We start from the raw sequence: 23,609 nt of genomic DNA, 5'->3' as shown, positions 1-23,609 counted from the left end.
TTCTGCTGCTCAGGCGATGCTGTCTTTCCACTCGCAGTCTGGCGAGATTCAACTGTTCTACCTCTCGCAGGTAGGTCACTCTGTACTCCATCAGCATGCGTATATATGCAAGATTTTCTTCCATTCCTACAGCGGAGAATGACACCATGCCGTCTTCATCTGGTATCCAGTCCTGACGATCACGTGGACTGCTTACTTTCATCACACCAGACTTCTTTACCATCATTTGCATGGTTCGGCCATTTCTCCCAATGAGCTTTCTTACCAGAGCATGAGGCACCCGGATAACCTCTTCCCGCAGTCTTTGAGCTTTTCTCATGAGTTGCAGTTGTCTATCGGCTTGTTCCGTCTTCAACCAGACAAACCGCTTCGTGCGAACACATCGCCAGTGCATGTCACTTAGGATCGCCACCCTCTTCACTGTGACTTCGGTTGTGGACAGGACCACCAGCTGTTTAGCTTCTGAGGTCGAGTACACCTTATAGGCTCCTACGGCCTTCTTAAACTCTTCATGCACTGACTCTCTGGTGCATTCTTCTCTCAAATCTTCGGGTACATCTATGAGGCACTTGTACCGAGAGGTTTCTGTCTCACCAGTGGTTTCCAGACGATTATCCGGCTCAGGTTTCAGGGACAACTGACTTTCAGCTTCTTCACCCTGTATGCTTCCCCTGAGCTGCCTCACAGCTATGAACTCAAAAATTCTCGTCTTGACAACTTCCATTCCATACTTATCTTCTTTTAACACTCTCTCAGCCCTCCTCAGGTCCACCTTCTCATGGTTTAAAGGATTAAGCGTAATTTGTTTGCCCTTCTTCTCCAAGTGGGCCTCGTTCACTGATTGGTACTTTGCCAGGAAACTTTTGAGCTCGACAACTTCTTCCTCTAGCTCAGCTACTCGCCTCTCAGCAGCCCATCTCTGAAGCTCTTCCTGCTTCAACTGCTCTTTTATCAGCAGAAATCTCTCAGACCCCTCTGTCTCCAATGCGCCCACTCGGCTCTCGACAGCCAGTCTCTTAAGCTTCTCTTGCTTCAAATGGGCTTGTAATGCCTCCTTGAGCTCCTTGATCTCGGCTCTTACATCCACCGAATCATCCAAGCTCGCATTATTCGAGGAGGCATTTGCTTCATACCTCCCTTCTTCGATAGACTCCTCCATCTTTTCCCGCTCAGCTTCCATCCTGCCGATTCTATCCTTAAGGCACGTCTCTGCCCTCTGGAGATCATCACAGAACGTCTGCAGCTCCTTCACCTGAGCTTCCAGTCCCGAGATCTTTCTACGGAGATCATCATTCTCATCACTGGTGTCCTGTAGAGTAGTCTCAATCACTTGGCGCCTGTGCTCTGCATCCGCCTTATCATCCGCTAGTTTTTCCTTAACCTTGAGGAGATCCTCATAGTCTCTCTTAGTTTGTTGCAGTTTCCTATTGAATTTTTTCCGCAGTTGTTCTAGGTCTTGATCACGTCCAGAAACTTCATCCTTCAGCGTCTCCTTCTCAAGCTTCAACTGCAAAACCTCCTCCTTGGTTTTGCGGAGGTCCTCCTTATTTTCCTGGAACATTTCCTTCCATTGGTTGATTTCCTCGCTGCTTTCCTCCAGTTCTTGGTCATGATTGGCCACTTCCTCTTTCAGGGCTGTCGGATCCTGATCCTTTTGTCTCAGTAGATTATCCTTCTTGTAACGAATCTGCAAAACTGCATCCAACTCTTCCACCTGATCTTCATTGTTGTCTGATACCGTACCGGAGGTTGCTACTGGCAACGTCACCTCCTCTTCCCTCCTGATATCCTCTGCTTCTAAAGGAGGATCCACACTCGGAAGAAAAGGCACACAGCATTGCATTTTTCTTTATCTGCCCTTTCAGCAAAGGCTACAGGAGCAACTTTTTTGTGGCCCTTGCGCCTTCGACGATGAGAGGGGGACTTTCTCACCTCGTTTAACTCCTCCTGACTGAAGACTCTTTCTACTTTCGTACTGTCATCGTCAGCTGTGGGGTCTGTGTCACTCCCCCTGGTGTTGTGGACTAACAAGTCACCTCCCACTTTGACGTCAACCACTTCTACTGGAGCTACCCAGTTATCAACGGTCGAATTGTCATTTGTAGGCGGTACCAACACACGACCAGTAACCAACTTTGGTATTCTATGCTCCACCCCCTTTTGAGACTCCACCCCCTTTTGGACAATTACACCTGTAGGGGGTACTTTAACAAAAAAAACGCAATAGTCTTAGGACCCAGTTCACAACATCTCTTACTACCTCCCTGGGCACTCTGGGATAGTACCGGCGACACAGGAGAACTCAAGGAATGGTCCGCTGCCACCATTCTGTAAGGTGCCAACAGCTCCTGCCGTTCCTGCACCAAGTCCTGTTGTCGTTTCTCAAATACCTGCTGTTGTTTCTCAAATACCTGCTGCAAGTCCTGTTGTCATTTCTCAAATACCTGCTGCTGTTTTTCCAATACCTGCTGCAGGCACTTTAATCGCTCAACAGCTTCAGTCTCATTTGCTGCTCCCTTCACAGCCATCTTTATCAGCTCCTGCATTTCTTCAGGATACTCTATTTTGTTGAAGAGCATTTGCAGCCGGTCATCTAACCCCTTCTCCATTCCGTCTGGGGATACTGCTCACACCGCTCTCCCCGGAAAAATTTTCGTGGCCCCACCAAGCCACAGCAAACCAGGTTTGAGAGCGACGACAATTTTCGTAACCCCGCCGAGTTACAGCCAGATGCTTTAATCTTCGTTACCCCGCCGAGCCACAGCAAGATGCTTGCATCCACATTCGTCGTCTTGTGCCGTTACCCCTAACAACCAGGCTGCAGTTGCCCGCATTCTCTAACCAATTGTAAGGTAGCGGTATTGATCATGTTGGGGGGGCACTCACTTCACCGGGTCAATTAAAGCACACAAGCCATGTTTTCCAGTAAACTAAAGTCCAGCAGTTTATTACACCTCATAAACTGCTTATAACATAGTCCATCTCAGTGGCTCGCAGGAATGTTACACATGTAATGTCCTAGAGCCTTTCAGTGGCAGCTATGCCCGCTTGGCTTCAGATACAGACTTCAGCAAGGTACAGCATCAATGTCCATATAAAGAACCATTTTTACCTTTGCCGGGTCTCAGCTGCTTCTCTCAGCTCTGTTCTGCCACAGCTGTGCCTTTAAGGCTCCCCAACCGTGGTCTCCAAGCCACGTGCCTTCCAGGACTACTGGCGTCCCAAACACAGGGATCAGGCCTCTTGCCTCACCAGGCCTCTCTCTAACTGTTTCCAAACCACCCGGATTTATATATCTTTCTGTGCACACAGGACCTGTGATGATGTCACAGTCATGTGATCAGTCACCTGAGGGGAGGTACATGGTCAGCCAGAACACACCCCCTGGACATTTTAGCAATGCAGCAAGCGCTGCATTACAGTAGTCTGAAAAAAAATCCATGTAAAAATTGCAGTTGTAATTTTAACAGAAGAATTCCAGCGTTTCTGCCTTAAAAATACATTAATAAAAACTACTTTAAATCTGCAGCAAAAACGCATAAAAACGGGTGAAACTGCAACCAAAAATGCAGTAAAAATTGAATAATCAAAGCAGGATGTTTTTCTGCAGATTTTGGTGCAGACATCTGCAGAAAAAAATGCAGCGGGGAGGGTGGGGGGAAGGAGAAGCAGCGTTCTTGTAGGTGGGAACACGGCCTTAATCTCCTGTGATTTACGATTATTTAGCTCTATCACGAAGCGACTTGAATCACTGCTCCTGCCTCGCCCCTGTTGTTCTGGAATCTGCTGTTAACTGGCCTCTGCGGCCAAGGGAGTGGGCACGTGGCTGTCGGCTGTTGCGTGGACCTGTTGACAGCTGCTGCTTTTATTCCATGCACAACTGAAATAATCACACAAAAATAATACCGCTTGCTGGAGCCTAGGCAGATTTTTTCATACAGAGATTAAAATCAATATTAAACTGAAATTATAAACCACAGGCTTTGTCCTGTGTAAATATATCTGTATATTCCTGTACCTATTCATAATGTTGTGTCCCATACGCTGCTCTTCTGCAACTTTCCCAATTCTGCCTTCATGTAATGATTACATCTGTGCATGTAAGGAAACGCATCCTGGATGTCTCATCTGGAAACGCTCTACTAAGTGCAGGAGCTACAAGTTACATACAGTTAGGTCCAGAAAACACAAGTTTTGGCATTTTACCAAAACATATTCAAGATACAGTTATATAATCAATATGGGCTTAACGTGCAGACTCTCAGCTTTAATTTGATGGGATTCACATCCTAATTGGAGTAAGGGTTGAGGAAGTACGGCTCTTTAATATGTAGATGCCTCTTTTTAAAGGGACCAAAAGTAATTAAAATTAATCTCAAAAAGCTCTTTAATGGGTTGCACTGGCTATTTCCTTGTAAATCCTTCATCAATTAAGCAGGTAAAAGGTCTGGAGCTGATTCTAGCTGTGTCATTTGCATTTGGAAGCTGTTGCTGTGAATCCACAACATGCGGTCAAAGAAGCTCTCAGTGGAAGAGAAAAAGACCATCATTAGGCTAAAAAAAAAAGAAGAAATCCTTCAGAGAGATAGCAGAAATGTTAGGAGTGGCCAAATCAACAGTTTGGTACATTCTGCAAAAAAAAAAAAAACAAACACTGGTGATCTTGGGAACTCAAAGAGACCTGGATGTCCATGGAGGACAACAGTGACGGATGATCGCAGAATCTTTTCCATGGTGAAGAAAAACCCCTTCACAACATCCACCCAAGTGAAGACTACTCTCCAGGAAGTTGGTATTTCAGTATCTAAGTCCACCATAAAGAGAAAACTTCATGAGAGCAAATACAGAGGGTTCACCACAAGGTACAAACCATTAATCAGCCTGAAAAAAAGTAAAATGGAAGGCCAGATTAGTCTTTTCCCAAAAACATCGAAAGATGCTGCCCAGTTCTGAAACAGCAAAACTAAGATCAACCTGTACCAGAATGATGGGAAGAAGAAAGTATGGAGAAGGCTTGGAACGGCTCCTGATCCTCAGCACAGCACATCCTCTGTTAAGCATGGTGGAGGCGGTGTGATGGCGTGGACATGCATGGCTCCCAATGGCACCGAGTCTCTAGTGGATATTGATGATGTGACTGAAGACAGAAGCAGCAGAATGAATCCTGTGTGTACAGGGCGATACCTTCTGCTCAGAGTCAAAAATGCAGCAAGGTTGATTGGACGGCGCTTCACAGTATAGATGGGCAACGACCCAAAACATACTACGAAAGCAAAGAAGTGGAATATTCTGCAATGGCCGAGTCATCACCAGATCTCAACCCCATCGAGCAGCATTGCACAGGCTGACAAAACATAAGGCAGAAAGACCCACAAACAAGCAACAACTGAAGTCACTGCAGTAAAGGCGGCAAAGGATCATAAAGGAAGAAACCCAGCATTTGGTGACGTCCTAGGCTCCCAGACTTCAGGCAGTCATTGCCTGCAAAGGATTCTCTAAAAAGTATTAACATTTTTTTTTTTTTTTATGGTAAAGTTAATTTGTCTGATTCCTTTTTAGCCCCTGAAATGAGGAGACTTTTTTAGTAAAATGGTTGTAATTTCTAAACGTTTCACAGGATATTTTTTATTAAACCCTTTTTATTTAAACCCAAAAGTCTACATTTCAATTGTATCTCAGTTGTTTTATTTTAAATCCAAAATGTTGGCCTGCAGAGCTGAAATCATGAAGATTCGGTCACTGTCTAAGTATTTCTGGACCTAACTGTTCATTGTAGACACAGCCTCTGTAAAAAGGAGAGACTCTTTACATGCAGTATTAGAATTATGCTCTGAGGTCCCATAATACACAGATGGGCAAGGAAGGGATCTAAAAAAAACAAAAAAATCATAGCTAACTCCTCACCTGTCCTTACCGCTGCAGTTGTCCTTCAGTCCTCAGCTGCTTCCTTGGCCCCTGATCCCCTTTGGTCTCTTCTACACTGGTGTTTTTGATGTTGGCTAAGCTTTGATGTGGAAGTGCCGTGAAGAGTGAGAGAGACCACAGCGAAGAGCCGAGCCTAGCAAACCAGCGGAGGATCAGTGGAGAGCTATGGTGACAGGGATTAGTGTGGGACTAGGCAAACATGATTGTTTATTGTGTTTTTAACCCCTTCCCAGCACATATAAATCCAGCAAAATGGTAACGGGCTGGATTATCCCAAATTTGCAATTTATGGTAAATTCTTAATGAAGTCACTTCACTCATCCTTAAAACGAACAGTTCTGTCAAAAAAGGGGATTTTTTTTTAACTTGATATTTGAGCAAAACAAACATATTCTTGTTTAGAATTTTTGCCTGTTATATCATGAATTCATGGAAAAATGAGATGCAAAGTATCGTTCTTTTCAAGCAACGATCAAAGATAAAGGGCTTAAAAGGCACAACGAAGCCGTCTCAGTTTACAGTTGCTGCAAAGTAATCTCATTTTTATAGTAGGATTGGAATGACTGACTTCTCGGTTGTTCTCTTTATGAGACTAAAACTAGAAAAAAGACAGGGCAATATGGGGGAACAGGAACACTCGGCTCGACCAAGCACCAAGCACTCTCTTTGTATGAGAGCCGATTCCTCTGGTGGCGGCTCATCTCCAGGGAGAGCAAAGGCCGAATCAGCAAGTCAGATCTCCCTAGACTGATGATGTCGGGAAGAATCGGGAGGCCTCCATACACGTTAGACTTCCAGACGATCCCACTGATGTGTTTGGGGACTTTAGAAAGTATCATCACTGAACTGTAACCCAGCTTTCCCAGCATCAGCAGCTGTTTCAGAACACATTATCACAAAGCTGCAACCCACTTTTCCAGTGTCAGCGGTCTCATAGTACCACTGAGCTGTAACCCAGCGTTCCCTGCATCAAAAACAGTTTGAGAAGACATCATAACCGAGTCGTAACCCTGCGTTTTCTTGCATTAGTAGCAGGTTCAGAACGTACCACAGAGCTGTAACCCAGCTTTCTCACTACTTGTGTTGGTGAATCAACAGCACTGATCCAAGCAGTCAGAAAGCTGGGTTACAGATGAGTAATGTCAAATGCGTTGCCATGAGTAGTGGAAAAGCTGCAGCTCAGCTGTATAGTGTGAACTGCTGCGATCATAGGGGTCCTAAGAGTTGCACTGAGGGCTTCTTACAGTACTAATCTAACGCTCTTCACCATCCCTCAGTCCTAAATTCAGACATTAGGATACAGAGGTGAAAAGTGAATCCTTTTCTACTATGACAACACTGCACAAAAGGAGAAAGGTAAAGGTGTCAGACAAGGAGTAGATCGACTTTAAAAATTGTTATAAAAAAAAATTAACCACCCATGATAGTCTTTATACTACTTTTTAATATGGGGGAAGAAAATAAATGGAAGGGTCCAATTAAAATAGTGTCTGATCATAAGATTGCTAACAGCTTAGCTGTGCTCCTATAATGCAGGAGACAAGTAGCTGTTCTTAGATGTTTATACAGTGAATCATTTGTAGGAGGAAACTTCACAGATTGCAGATAACCAGATCAAGGTCTATGCAGAAACTGAACAAGCAAAAAATGATGGAATATTTTTGCTCTAAGGCCAGCAGAATAGTGAGTGCAGCTCTGGAGTATAATACAGGGGGTAACTCAGGATCAGTAATGTATGTACACAGTGACTGCACCAGCAGAATAGTGAGTGCAGCTCTGGGGTATAATACAGGAGGTAACTCAGGATCAGTAATGTAATGTATGTACACAGTGACTGCACCAGCAGAATAGTAAGTGCAGCTCTGGAGTATAATACAGAATGTAACTCAGGATCACTAATGTATGTACACAGTGACTGCACCAGCAGAATAGTGAGTGCAGCTCTGGAGTATAATACAGGATATAACTCAGGATCAGTAATGTAATGTATATACACAGTGACTGCACCAGCAGAATAGTAAGTGCAGCTCTGGAGTATAATACAGGATGTAACTCAGGATCAGTAATGTAATGTATGTACACAGTGACTGCACCAGCAGAATAGTGAGTGCAGCTCTGGAGTATAATACAGGAGGTAACTCAGGATCAGTAATGTAATGTATGTACACAGTGACTGCACCAGCAGAATAGTGAGTGCAGCTCTGGAGTATAATACATAATGTAACTCAGGATCAGTAATGTAATGTATGTACACAGTGACTGCACCAGCAGAATAGTGAGTACAGCTCTGGAGTATAATACAGGAGGTAACTCAGGATCAGTAATGTAATGTATGTACACAGTGACTGCACCAGCAGAATAGTAAGTGCAGCTCTGGAGTATAATACAGGATGCAACTCAGGATCAGTAATGTAATGTATGTACACAGTGACTGCACCAGCAGAATAGTAAGTGCAGCTCTGGAGTATAATACAGAATGTAACTCAGGATCAGTAATGTATGTACACAGTGACTGCACCAGCAGAATAGTGAGTGCAGCTCTGGAGTATAATACAGGATATAACTCAGGATCAGTAATGTAATGTATATACACAGTGACTGCACCAGCAGAATAGTAAGTGCAGCTCTGGAGTATAATACAGGATGTAACTCAGGATCAGTAATGTAATGTATGTACACAGTGACTGCACCAGCAGAATAGTGAGTGCAGCTCTGGAGTATAATACAGGATGTAACTCAGGATCAGTAATGTATGTACACAGTGACTGCACCAGCAGAATAGTGAGTGCAGCTCTGGAGTATAATACAGGATATAACTCAGGATCAGTAATGTAATGTATATACACAGTGACTGCACCAGCAGAATAGTGAGTGCAGCTCTGGAGTATAATACAGGATGTAACTCAGGATCAGTAATGTAATGTATGTACACAGTGACTGCACCAACAGAATAGTAAGTGCAGCTCTGCAGTATAATACAGGAGGTAACTCAGGATCAGTAATGTAATGTATGTACACAGTGACTGCACCAGCAGAATAGTGAGTGCAGCTCTGGAGTATAATACAGGAGGTAACTCAGGATCAGTAATGTAATGTATATACACAGTGACTGCACCAGCAGAATAGTGAGTGCAGCTCTGGGGTATAATACAGGATGTAACTCAGGATCAGTAATGTAATGTATGTACACAGTGACTGCACCAGCAGAATAGTAAGTGCAGCTCTGCAGTATAATACAGGATGTAACTCAGGATCAGTAATGTAATGTATGTACACAGTGACTGCACCAGCAGAATAGTGAGTGCAGCTCTGGAGTATAATACAGGAGGTAACTCAGGATCAGTAATGTAATGTATGTACACAGTGACTGCACCAGCAGAATAGTGAGTGCAGCTCTGGAGTATAATACATAATGTAACTCAGGATCAGTAATGTAATGTATGTACACAGTGACTGCACCAGCAGAATAGTGAGTGCAGCTCTGGAGTGTAATACAGGATGTAACTCAGGATCAGTAATGTAATGTAATGTGCACAGTGACTGCACCAGCAGAATAGTGAGTGCAGCTCTGGAGTATAATACAGGAGGTAACTCAGGATCAGTAATGTAATGTATGTACACAGTGACTGCACCAGCAGAATAGTGAGTGCAGCTCTGGAGTATAATACAGAATGTAACTCAGGATCAGTAATGTAATGTATGTACACAGTGACTGCTCCAGCAGAATAGTGAGTGCAGCTCTGGAGTATAATACAGGATGTTACTCAGGATCAGTAATGTAATGTATGTACACAGTGACTGCACCAGCAGAATAGTGAGTGCAGCTCTGGAGTATAATACAGGAGGTAACTCAGGATCAGTAACGTAATGTATGTACACAGTGACTGCACCAGCAGAATAGTGAGCGCAGCTCTGGAGTATGATACAGGATGTAACTCAGGATCAGTAATGTATGTACACAGTGACTGCACCAGCAGAATAGTGAGCGCAGCTCTGGAGTATAATACAGGAGGTAACTCAGGATCAGTAATGTAATGTATGTACACAGTGACTGCACCAGCAGAATAGTGAGTGCAGCTCTGGAGTATAATACAGGATGTAACTCAGGATCAGTAATGTAATGTATGTACACAGTGACTGCGCCAGCAGAATAGTGAGTGCAGCTGTGGAGTATAATACAGGAGGTAACTCAGGATCAGTAATGTAATGTAATGTATGTACACAGTGACTGCACCAGCAGAATAGTGAGTGCAGCTCTGGAGTATAATACAGGATGTAACTCCGGATCAGTAATGTAATGTATGTGCACAGTGACTGCACCAGCAGAATAGTAAGTGCAGCTCTGGAGTATAATACAGAATGTAACTCAGGATCAGTAATGTAATGTATGTACACAGTGACTGCACCAGCAGAATAGTGAGTGCAGCTCTGGAGTATAATACAGGAGGTAACTCAGGATCAGTAATGTAATGTATGTACACAGTGACTGCACCAGCAGAATAGTGAGCGCAGCTCTGGAGTATGATACAGGATGTAACTCAGGATCAGTAATGTATGTACACAGTGACTGCACCAGCAGAATAGTGAGTGCAGCTCTGGAGTATAATACAGGATGTAACTCAGGATCAGTAATGTAATGTATGTACACAGTGACTGCGCCAGCAGAATAGTGAGTGCAGCTCTGGAGTATAATACAGGAGGTAACTCAGGATCAGTAATGTAATGTATGTACACAGTGACTGCACCAGCAGAATAGTGAGCGCAGCTCTGGAGTATGATACAGGATGTAACTCAGGATCAGTAATGTAATGTATGTACACAGTGACTGCACCAGCAGAATAGTGAGTGCAGCTCTGGAGTATAATACAGAATGTAACTCAGGATCAGTAATGTAATGTATGTACACAGTGACTGCACCAGCAGAATAGTGAGTGCAGCTCTGGAGTATAATACAGGAGGTAACTCAGGATCAGTAATGTAATGTATGTACACAGTGACTGCACCAGCAGAATAGTGAGTGCAGCTCTGGAGTATAATACAGAATGTAACTCATGATCAGTAATGTAATGTATGTACACAGTGACTGCTCCAGCAGAATAGTGAGTGCAGCTCTGGAGTATAATACAGGATGTTACTCAGGATCAGTAATGTAATGTATGTACACAGTGACTGCACCAGCAGAATAGTGAGTGCAGCTCTGGAGTATAATACAGGAGGTAACTCAGGATCAGTAACGTAATGTATGTACACAGTGACTGCACCAGCAGAATAGTGAGCGCAGCTCTGGAGTATGATACAGGATGTAACTCAGGATCAGTAATGTATGTACACAGTGACTGCACCAGCAGAATAGTGAGCGCAGCTCTGGAGTATAATACAGGAGGTAACTCAGGATCAGTAATGTAATGTATGTACACAGTGACTGCACCAGCAGAATAGTGAGTGCAGCTCTGGAGTATAATACAGGATGTAACTCAGGATCAGTAATGTAATGTATGTACACAGTGACTGCGCCAGCAGAATAGTGAGTGCAGCTGTGGAGTATAATACAGGAGGTAACTCAGGATCAGTAATGTAATGTAATGTATGTACACAGTGACTGCACCAGCAGAATAGTGAGTGCAGCTCTGGAGTATAATACAGGATGTAACTCCGGATCAGTAATGTAATGTATGTGCACAGTGACTGCACCAGCAGAATAGTAAGTGCAGCTCTGGAGTATAATACAGAATGTAACTCAGGATCAGTAATGTAATGTATGTACACAGTGACTGCACCAGCAGAATAGTGAGTGCAGCTCTGGAGTATAATACAGGAGGTAACTCAGGATCAGTAATGTAATGTATGTACACAGTGACTGCACCAGCAGAATAGTGAGCGCAGCTCTGGAGTATGATACAGGATGTAACTCAGGATCAGTAATGTATGTACACAGTGACTGCACCAGCAGAATAGTGAGTGCAGCTCTGGAGTATAATACAGGATGTAACTCAGGATCAGTAATGTAATGTATGTACACAGTGACTGCACCAGCAGAATAGTGAGTGCAGCTCTGGAGTATAATACAGGAGGTAACTCAGGATCAGTAATGTAATGTATGTACACAGTGACTGCACCAGCAGAATAGTGAGTGCAGCTGTGGAGTATAATACAGGATGTTACTCAGGATCAGTAATGTAATGTATGTACACAGTGACTGCACCAGCAGAATAGTGAGTGCAGCTCTGGAGTATAATACAGGAGGTAACTCAGGATCAGTAATGTAATGTATGTACACAGTGACTGCACCAGCAGAATAGTGAGTGTAGCTCTGGAGTATAATACAGGATGTAGCTCAGGATCAGTAGTGTAATGTATGTACACAGTGACTGCACCAGCAGAATAGTGAGTGCAGCTCTGGAGGATAATACAGGATGTAACTCAGGATAAGTAATGTAATGTATGTACACAGTGACTGCACCAGCAGAATAGTAAGTGCAGCTCTGGAGTATAATACAGAATGTAACTCAGGATCAGTAATGTAATGTATGTACACAGTGACTGCACCAGCAGAATAGTGAGTGCAGCTCTGGAGTATAATACAGGATGTAACTCAGGATCAGTAATGTAATGTATGTACACAGTGACTGCACCAGCAGAATAGTGAGTGCAGCTCTGGAGTATGATACAGGAGGTAACTCAGGATCAGTAATGTAATGTATGTACACAGTGAATGCATCAGCAGAATAGTGAGCGCAGCTCTGGAGTATGATACAGGATGTAACTCAGGATCAGTAATGTATGTACACAGTGACTGCACCAGCAGAATAGTGAGTGCAGCTCTGGAGTATAATACAGGATGTAACTCAGGATCAGTAATGTAATGTATGTACACAGTGAATGCATCAGCAGAATAGTGAGCGCAGCTCTGGAGTATGATACAGGATGTAACTCAGGATCAGTAATGTATGTACACAGTGACTGCGCCAGCAGAATAGTGAGTGCAGCTGTGGAGTATAATACAGGAGGTAACTCAGGATCAGTAATGTAATGTAATGTATGTACACAGTGACTGCACCAGCAGAATAGTGAGTGCAGCTGTGGAGTATAATACAGGATGTAACTCAGGATCAGTAATGTAATGTATGTACACAGTGACTGCACCATTAGAATAGTGAGTGCAGCTCTGGAGTATAATACAAGAGGTAACTCAGGATCAGTCATGTAATGTATGTACACAGTGACTGCACCAGCAGAATAGTGAGCGCAGCTCTGGAGTATGATACAGGATGTAACTCAGGATCAGTAATGTAATGTATGTACACAGTGACTGCGCCAGCAGAATAGTGAGTGCAGCTCTGGAGTATAATACAGGAGGTAACTCAGGATCAGTAATGTAATGTATGTACACAGTGACTGCACCAGCAGAATAGTGAGTGTAGCTCTGGAGTATAATACAGGATGTAGCTCAGGATCAGTAGTGTAATGTATGTACACAGTGACTGCACCAGCAGAATAGTGAGTGCAGCTCTGGAGGATAATACAGGATGTAACTCAGGATAAGTAATGTAATGTATGTACACAGTGACTGCACCAGCAGAATAGTGAGTGCAGCTCTGGAGTATAATACAGGATGTAACTCAGGATCAGTAATGTAATGTATGTACACAGTGACTGCACCAGCAGAATAGTAAGTGCAGCTCTGGAGTATAATACAGAATGTAACTCAGGATCAGTAATGTAATGTATGTACACAGTGACTGCACCAGCAGAATAGTGAGTGCAGCTCTGGAGTATAATACAGGATGTAACTCAGGATCAGTAATGTAATGTATGTACACAGTGACTGCACCAGCAGAATAGTGAGTGCAGCTCTGGAGTATAATACAGGATGTAACTCAGGATCAGTAATGTAATGTATGTACACAGTGAATGCATCAGCAGAATAGTGAGCGCAGCTCTGGAGTATGATACAGGATGTAACTCAGGATCAGTAATGTATGTACACAGTGACTGCGCCAGCAGAATAGTGAGTGCAGCTGTGGAGTATAATACAGGAGGTAACTCAGGATCAGTAATGTAATGTAATGTATGTACACAGTGACTGCACCAGCAGAATAGTGAGTGCAGCTGTGGAGTATAATACAGGATGTAACTCAGGATCAGTAATGTAATGTATGTACACAGTGACTGCACCATTAGAATAGTGAGTGCAGCTCTGGAGTATAATACAAGAGGTAACTCAGGATCAGTCATGTAATGTATGTACACAGTGACTGCACCAGCAGAATAGTGAGCGCAGCTCTGGAGTATGATACAGGATGTAACTCAGGATCAGTAATGTAATGTATGTACACAGTGACTGCGCCAGCAGAATAGTGAGTGCAGCTCTGGAGTATAATACAGGATGTAACTCAGGATCAGTAATGTAATGTATGTACACAGTGACTGCACCAGCAGAATAGTGAGTGCAGCTCTGGAGTATAATACAGGAGGTAACTCAGGATCAGTAATGTATGTACACAGTGACTGCACCAGCAGAATAGTGAGTGCAGCTCTGCAGTATAATACAGCAGGTAACTCAGGATCAGTAATGTATGTACACAGTGACTGCTCCAGCAGATTAGTGAGTGCAGCTGTGGAGTATAATACAGGATGTAACTCAGGATTAGTAATGTAATGTATGTACACAGTGACTGCACCAGCAGATTAGTGAGTGCAGCTCTGGAGTATAATACAGGATGTAACTCAGCATCAGTAATGTAATGTATGTACACAGTGACTGCACCAGCAGATTAGTGAGTGCAGCTCTGGAGTATAATACAGGAGGTAACAGGATCAGTAATGTAATGTATCAACACAGTGACTGCACCAGCAGAATAGTGAGTGCAGCTCTGGAGTATAATACAGGATGTAACTCAGGATTAGTAATGTAATGTATGTACACAGTGACTGCACCAGCAGAATAGTGAGTGCAGCTCTGGAGTATAATACAGGATATAACTCAGGATCAGTAATGTAATATATGTACACAGTGACTGCACCAGCAGTATATTGAGTGCAGCTGTGGAGTATAATACAGGAGGTAACTCAGGATCAGTAATGTAATGTATGTACACAGTGACTGCACCAGCAGAATAGTGAGTGCAGCTCTGGAGTATAATACAGGATATAACTCAGGATCAGTAATGTAATATATGTACACAGTGACTGCACCAGCAGTATATTAAGTACAGCTCTGGAGTATAATACAGGATATAACTCAGGATCAGTAATGTAATATATGTACACAGTGACTACACCAGCAGAATAGTGAGTGCAGCTCTGGAGGATAATACAGGAGATAACTCAGGATCAGTAATGTAATGTATGTACACAGTGACTGCACCAGCAGATTAGTGAGTGCAGCTCTGGAGTATAATATGGAAAACAATTCTTGTGTGAACCTATTTAATTTTGCATTATGAACCTGCTCACCTGTTTACATAATGCCAGGGAACTGCTTTCATGATTGATGTCTTCACTTCCTAGGTGGCCGATCAGTCTCCTATCAACGTGTGAACAGGAGTTAGCCATACAAACCCATCTCCCATATATCCAATCTCTTACCGGCTTCTACAAGAAAATCTCTGTGTATATTGCCTTACCTGCTCTGTAAACATTCACAAGATAGAAGAAACAACATTAAAATGCACGACCTGAAGGTGCAGAGATCCTAACTATTGATTCGTTCCTTTTCAATGGGGAAAAAAAAAAACTTAAAAAACAAGGCAATTCTTATCGGATATTCTGTCATGTCTAAAAAGAAAAGTAATGCAAACGAAAGTGATATTTTCCATAGCAACCAAAAGCCTAAAGAAGGCATAGAGGTAGTTTAATTCCTCTCTGAAATTGTTTACATTTTTTCCAAATGATGCAACATTCTAAGTAAAGTTTTATAGATCTGCCCCTTCCTGCATTGGTGCTTGCGGACCCCATGACTGCGTGCAGCGGACCCCCCTGCAGCGGATACCTGTCTAGGTAAACGGGAATCATTTACTGGTGCTGGAAAATGTGCATGGGGGAAATACTAAACCACAAGCTGCTACAATGTAGAAACTTTACTGTAACAGTGACTAGTAGATAAGCAGCGGAGGCACAGTCTTTTTTGGGGGTTGTGGTTCTTATGTGTTTAAATGAAATCTGGTTGCTATTGCCAATATCACCATTCTCTGCTGCACTTTTTATATGCATGACCTATAACATATCTATATGAACAGCTGGACTTTGTGTAATGAGCCGATATTGGCCTTTTTTTCATACTTTTCAAGCTTGTACAATCTGTAGCAAGGCCCCAATCTAGGCCTACGCCATGTATAACACTGCCATCCTGTGACCCAAGAGCACGGGAACGACTGCCGACCCTAAACATCTATAACTAAATCTCCGAACAAAGAAATCTGGTCTAGTGAAATGGTGTCTTATCTGACAAGTATCTGCTTTTAATGACTTGGCTCATCCGGTATCTTGACAGCATAAAGCAATGGTTTCATCTCATGCTCTCTTTGGCGACGTGCTTTTGTTATTTTGTGATCGTGCCGGCGGACGTTGCGACCATCTTGTAACATTCTCTGTGATCTCCGGCACAGTGTATGACCGGCGGGGCACCATACCGACCATCTTCCTCATCCTTTTGATATTCATAGTCACGGTCTATCACTATTGCAGAGTAGTAAACACAACCAAGACTGTTACCTTCTATAGGAGAGGATGTCACAATTGTCTTCTTTTTTTTTTTTTTTTTCTCTCGAGGGGGCGATGTCTTCCTTATACTTTTAGCTGTTACCTGCCAAACACTTTTTAAGACGAATAAACTTGTGGTTTCTAAGTTTTTCTTTTGAGATGAAGACAAATCGGAGATGTGTTTGTTATTGGGCTGCAGTATAAAGCAAGGAGGCAAGGAGCAGGGGGGGGGGGCGATCAGGATCAGCAAAGAGCAAATCACGACTCGGAGACAAGTTGGAATATTTATTTTTATTCATAGTTGAGTTGTCCTAGCTATTTCACATTGAGTTTTTGGCTGAAAAGCCATTGATATATCTATGCTACCAGGCCCCCTGGACACGATGCCCCTGCGCACAGCGCAAAGGTTTTTTTATTTTTTTTTTTATATATGTTTTTGATTTTTTTTTTTTTTTCTTAAATATTAATTTTTACAGTTCAAGTTCCCGACGTTCAGAGGCCAGTAACTCAATAACACCATAGAACAACCAACATCCCCATAGATGATTGTAGAGATCTCTGGACTGACAGGTGGCAGAAGCGGCAATATATCTGCAGGAATGGACTAGTGGTGCTGAATGGGTTGGCGCCTACGTTTTTTTCTACTGCATACAAAAGAGTTTTCATTCTTTATACACAAGTGATGAGCGCTAAATGCTTGGATCCTGGGTGCATAAGAGCCTATGACACCCCCTCTGGATGCACATCTCGTTACTTGTCGTACCCTTGTTGACCTATAGAGGGCAGAAAGCAGTTCTACAATAGAAATGCAGCTTTGCCAGTCCCAGGCACCCTCCATAGTCTGCATAAACAAGATTTATACCATACAGTCCACTGTCCCTTACTGACCTATAGAGGGCAGAAAGCAGTCCTACAATAGTAATGCAGCTTTGCCAGTCCCAGGCACCCTCCATAGTCTGCATAAACAAGACTTATACCATACAGTCCACCGTCCCTTACTGACCTATAGAGGGCAGAAAGCAGTCCTACAATAGTAATGCAGCTTTGCCAGTCCCAGGCACCCTCCATAGTCTGCATAAACAAGACTTATACCATACAGTCCACCGTCCCTTACTGACCTATAGAGGGCAGAAAGCAGTCCTACAATAGTAATGCAGCTTTGCCAGTCCCAGGCACCCTCCATAGTCTGCATAAACAAGATTTATACCATACAGTCATTTCTTTAGAGTAACCGCTTCCCGCTATAACACAGCCACCATCCCTTTAAATTTCACAAAAATAGAACATCATCTCTGCAGCAAGCACAATAAATAGAGCAACGTCGTAAATGTACAATGTATTATTCTAGAACATAAAAATAGAATAATAAATGCCCGGTCCCAGTAAGCAGAGTTATTGTCTTACTATATGTAAGCACCATCCATTCTGCTCAGTGTTAGCTCAGCTCGTCAATATATTAGCACCAGACAACTGTAATAATGAAGATGAAGGAGAGCCCCCCCGGACGACACAACGCTGCAAGCAGAGGACTATGGGAAATACCACTCTCTTCGGTTACAGTCCCAGATATACGGGGACCACCTGCACGTATCAGGAGCACAATATCACCATAAAGGCCGTACTGCCATGACTTTCCCCATATGCCTGGTACCTGCTACAAACCGTGTACAGATCATGCATACTGCCACAGAATTGGTGCCGTGGCATCGGTCCGACCTAGGGGCCTATTGCAAAAAGATGTAAACCACATGGTATGTGCTTATCTGTGGTGGCCCTCTGTATAGGAACGGTATAGAGACACTTTTACCCTGCGTCTGTAGGTAGGTTCTCCCATAAATTGGGATAAGCTCCGGACTTGTCAGCTAAGTGCACAGACACATTGTCGACTTCGCCTTGGTTCCGCTAGAATGGAAAGTACACGATGAAGAGATGGAGCAGAACTGAATTTGTCACATATAGCAGATCTGGGTTTGTTATTTGGCACAACTCACTGTGGTATCACCATTCGGTTTTACATAGGACTGCGTGTAAAGTTAGTGAGTAATCACAATGCACAGATGAGACAAATATATGCAAAAATTCATCTCTGCTGCATTTACAGATGCCAGGCGTACAGGTAGGTGCAGGGCTCATACACACGTCTGCCAGGTAGAGAAGATGGCAAACAAGACCAGGGATGCAAAACGTAATACTTGCAGCGACTGTGAGGGAAGACCACCAGGGTGGATATCCTCTGGCCGTCCGTTTCTTCTATACATCCGGCTGTACCATGACGCTGCAACGTTTATAGGATTGCTCACCAGATGTAGTCATATCCCAATTCCTCCCCAATCTAGTGTCAGTGTATGGGAACGTCCTCCGCACTCTGTTCAGGTTATTGCACACAGTAACAAATCATGCACCTGCGTCAGCGGGACACTAACAGGGTGGGTTTCCTGCCTCCTCCATTCACTGACAGCAAGCAGATCTTCAACAAAAAGGTACTGAAAATAAATCATTAGAAAGAAGCAGAATTACATTTTAGATAAAACTAAAATACACCTTTAAAAGGCAAACGGAGAAATGTACGGAGACGAGACAGGCGAGGAGGCACGAGGGTGGAGAACAAGGATAAATTATAGCTACATGCCGCCATGCTGGGTTGGAAGCCCATGGATATGTCATCTGTACATACAGCCAAGCGGGGTCACTTTCCTCATTCTGCAGCAGCCGATGTTCCTGGCATCGTGCAATCCGATATCCCCATTCCAGAGCTGGAAACATTGTGTACGGCATCCAGAATGACAAATCTACGTCCAATAACCGAGCATAAAATGCAATATGATTTTGGGAAAAGCTCCCACTTTGCAGCCAGAAAGTCACTTTTTTTGGCCATTTTTTTTTTTTTACCAAATTAAACTACAACCCCCTCTATTGGGCATCCTGGGAATTGCAGTTTTGCACCAGCTGGAGAGTCAGGAGACCCCTGACAGTTCCCACATCCCCTTTGTATCTGCAGTGAAATGTTAAGACTTGTGCATAAAGTGCCAGAATGTTAGGGGGTTTGGGGTGTCAGGACTTTGCGGCTTACAGATGCTACTAGGATTTTAGGCGTGAAATCAAACAACGATAACCCCTACAAAAAATCTGCTTACGATTGTGGCTCTCCAGTTGTTACAGAACTACAACTCTCATCATGCCCTGACTGGTGCATGCGGCCACTGCATGCTTAAGAGTTCTAGTAGGGTCAAAGCCTGGGGGAACATTAATCTATATCACCGACAGGTTAAAGGGGTCGTCCGTATTTTACAGAAACAGCGTTGCACATTGGTTGCGTCTGGTATTTACATCGCAGCTCCATTAAAGTGATTGGGGGCGACGCTGTAATACCACATGTGACCTGTAGGCAGATGAGGCGCTATTTTTTATTTATTTTTTTGGGAAGAAAGCATTTTTACTCATCTTATACAACTCCTGTCATTGTCCAATTCCCATAGTAATTTGGTAATGAGTGGATATACCCTGTGCACCGTTCTGTAGAGTACATGAGTAAGAGGGTGGCGTTAGCACAGGACATGGCATGCACTAATGCTTCATACATTCCCTGTGGGCTTTAGCCATTCTACATCAACTACAGAACCTCAATAGAAATAGCTCCAGCTCCTATCGGACGACAAGGTTTCTGCTACGTGTCGGCATGCAGCAATCCTATTGTGCAGAACACATCTTATCGCCGGACGTGTCAGCGCCGCGCGTCTTTCACCCCCTAAATAAACTAAAACATGTAGGAAAAGGATAAGGAGCCTTAAGATTGCATTACCACAAAGGCAAACCAAAAATAGCAGCATGATTAATTAAAGCGAGACTAACGTAGGGTTACATTCATACTCCCCATTATCATCAGCACTATTAGCCCAGCTAATATCCCAGCACGGGAGGAAAATACTAACTAGGACGTGGAAGAGAAATGCAGTCCCGTCAGGTCACGGTGTCCCCACGCAACATGTCATGCCCCAGATAAAAAGAGCGAAACGTCTGTACAATCATCAGCAAACCTAAGGTGACATAACTGCTAATATCCATGCAAAGGAGACTAGACGCATCATAAAAGGAGGAAATGTTCTGTGTACTGTTCCTACCCTAAATAAGCAGAAATAGATAGGTTAGATTTGTGCACAGCCATCAGACAAGTGGGGTAATAAATCTCCCAGGGATCCACCATAATATGAAAAGGATAAAAACCCAAGAGCCTCAATGCAAAATACAAGAGAATGGATGGGGGTCGAATAGCGATCAGATACAAAACCATCATAATAAATAACGATAAATACAGTAGTCCGGTATATCTGCAGTAGTTATCGTCTATGACCCTGTATAACCTCAATCCTTCAGTCTGCTCTTTAATAAGGGGGTGGGGGGGGGAGCAGCAGAACGACTGTACCTTTAAGCAATCTTTGGATTCTCACAACCGCTCAATGGACTTGGAAGAACGAGCATGATTTTGGGACGCAAGGACGACTTTCCCTAAAAGCTGGGTTCAATGGCAGCGCTCACGTCAGTACCTCAATCTGTTCCTACTTGGAAGGAATACGAGCACTTTTCAATCAATGTCTTGCAAACGGTCTTGATTAACAAATATCATATACAGCTCCGACGCTGAGCCCTGTGTCTCCAGACTACAAATAAATCCTTGAGCAAGTGAGGTGTCACTTCACTCCCTCTGTTCTCTCTTCTTACTAATCTACAGACCATAAAGAGGGGAGAGGAGAGAGTAGGATCACACCGTAACCCTGAAGACTTACAAGTCGGCATAGGAGCTGCAGAGGAGAAGGAAGAAGATTTTTTTTTTTTTTGATCCTGACTATTTGCAAAGTATTTTACAATTTTATTTTAATGCACTGGAAAAAATAATAATAATAATAATAAAAAAAAGATGGGTTACAGAAGCAGTAAACCCGGGCCTAATCGAGTCCTGTAATGGTTTGGCGTTAATAAATAGAAGACAGAAACCTGCCCAAGTCACAGACAACAGGACTCAGAGTAACCGTGGAAAGGTGAAGGGGCAGTTGTCAGAGAGGCAAACACCCCGGATCCCAATATACAGGCAGTAAGCTATCGGCTCCACTAAGCAGATAAATGGCAGTGTCAACCAAAGCCTGCTGGTCAACAGAAAGCCCTTCCTAAAGGTGCAGGAGGCAAAACCAGATGGCTCCTGCCCCATCGTCTGGTCTACATCATCGTCTTTAGATATTCGATAGTTTCTAGCAGCATTCCCTTATATAATCAGATTTGTTTTTTCATCTAATCGGACACATTCATATGTTGCCGAACAGTCATTCATATAATAAAGGGGAGCGGGGCGACGGTTTTTAATCATCACCGGTGAGCGCTAAATACAATGCAGGACGTGTGGAACGACACTCAGGAGATGTGTCCCCCTAACTAAGTGGCAATTAACAATTATCTGAATTTTTTACTAATTGACCAAATATTTTTTTTGCATTTCATTGAAGGAAATCAATTCTAGAGGATGCCAACTTATAGCTGGGCACCCTGGTTGGTAAAAGTCCTAGAAGGTCTTCTGGACACTGGGCCATCAGAGCGAGCTAGAACTTATAGTTCACCAGTTGCCTGCATCTTTTATACTTTGCACAGATACTAATATTTCACCCTCATTGTATTTAGGAAGAACCGACACTGATTAAACTCAGGAAAACAAAATAAAATAAATAAGGTAGAAGTCGTAACCACCAAACATTGGTGTGACAAGGTTCCACGGAGCCTTAAAATCCCGCAGCCGCAACGTGAAGAAGAGCTGTAGGCACCCCCCTGCTTATTCCAAAGAAGGAATTCACATACTATTGAAATGTAAGACAAATAAATCCCTAATATTCAAGCTTTAAATTACTGAAAAAAAAAAAAAAACCTCAAAAATATTATAAAAACTCGCTTCGTCCATGTATTGCTCCGTACAGGAGACAGGACACTTCTCAGATTGCGCACTGTCGCGGTTGGTTGGACCAGTGCTCGGTGGCAGTGGAGTCTTCACGGATTTGTCCTAAAGTTTGTGATGAAACAAGATATCCGTTTGGAGCGATTGTGCCTTTGGCTCCTCTTCTACTCCTAGATCTGTGGGTGCCTCTGTTTGTCTCCTCAGCACCTAACCACTTGGGCACCAGCATAGACCCCTGCCGTGCCGGACAGCGTCAGGCTGACATCGGCAAAGTTTGCAGGTGTCGGAGGTAGAGCAGCGGCGCAGAATTGTACACTGGGTGATGAAAGGTCCTCGGTTGGAGGAAGTGCTGCGCCAATTATTCTTCACAACGCTGAGAAAATAAAAAGTCAGAAAACACCATTCCCAGCATCTCCGAGCCGATAGTCTCCGGCAGCTGGAGAAGACATCGCCTCTGTGCAGCTGCTCGCTTGTAAAATTCATTCTAGAATATAAATTTGTATTCATAGTATACATATATATATGTATCTACATATAAATCTTCTCTATACACATATTGCACACTATTCTCCTTTCGTCCATTCTCACGACCTTCATTGGTACGGTTTGTCCTCCGACTCGGAGCCAATGTCTCGAGAAACTATTCCATTCTGAAGGTTTATCAAGGAGTCTTTCATCTGGAGAAGGAAATACATTCACATATTAGAGACCAAGAGCGATAAAGTGTTCCACAGCAAAGCGGCACATGGGACAAGTGTACGATCAAAGGCAAGAAACCTGGGGGAAACCTGTCAGCTGACCAGAAATTCTGCGCAATTTGGTTACTCCACCAACATTTATCACTTACTCATATATCTGGATGCTGGGACTGACAGCAATCATGAGAATAAGGGGGGGTCTCGTGTATGACCACTGCTCCATTTACTGTCTATCACTATGGTGGTCAAGTATATGGACTACGGCGTCATTCACATGGGACTTTAAAACCCTTTAGTATCAGTGGGGGCCTGACGTAATTTGGGGAATAACCCCTATAATAAAAAAGTAAGAC

The 23,609-nt window shown here is 43.4% G+C and overlaps 2 protein-coding genes across 11 annotated transcripts in view; one reads left to right on the top strand and one right to left on the bottom strand.

Annotated features, from left to right (window-relative positions):
• The window catches only part of SCN3B (sodium voltage-gated channel beta subunit 3), a 30,345-nt gene extending 13,905 nt beyond the window's left edge, over positions 1–16,440 (top strand). For both annotated transcript variants that reach the window (XM_073657312.1, XM_073657311.1), the window contains one exon: positions 15,436–16,440. The gene's annotated coding sequence lies outside the window, so the exon portion shown is untranslated. The remainder of the gene's footprint in view (positions 1–15,435) is intronic.
• Positions 16,441–16,902: 462 nt separating this feature from the next.
• GRAMD1B (GRAM domain containing 1B) overlaps positions 16,903–23,609 on the bottom strand; it is a 226,953-nt gene continuing 220,246 nt past the window's right edge. For all 9 annotated transcript variants that reach the window (XM_073657302.1, XM_073657303.1, XM_073657310.1 and 6 more), the window contains one exon: positions 16,903–23,235. In XM_073657302.1, the coding sequence (XP_073513403.1) occupies positions 23,152–23,235 (84 nt within the window). In that variant the 3' untranslated portion in view covers positions 16,903–23,151. The remainder of the gene's footprint in view (positions 23,236–23,609) is intronic.

This window comes from Phyllobates terribilis, unplaced genomic scaffold (genome assembly GCF_046119375.1).
Source record: "Phyllobates terribilis strain yellow unplaced genomic scaffold, ASM4611937v1 Scaffold_12__6_contigs__length_324123572, whole genome shotgun sequence".
Lineage (NCBI taxonomy): Eukaryota > Metazoa > Chordata > Amphibia > Anura > Dendrobatidae > Phyllobates > Phyllobates terribilis.
The sequence above is the reverse complement of the archived record's forward strand: the minus strand, read 5'-3'. Positions and strand labels throughout refer to the sequence as shown.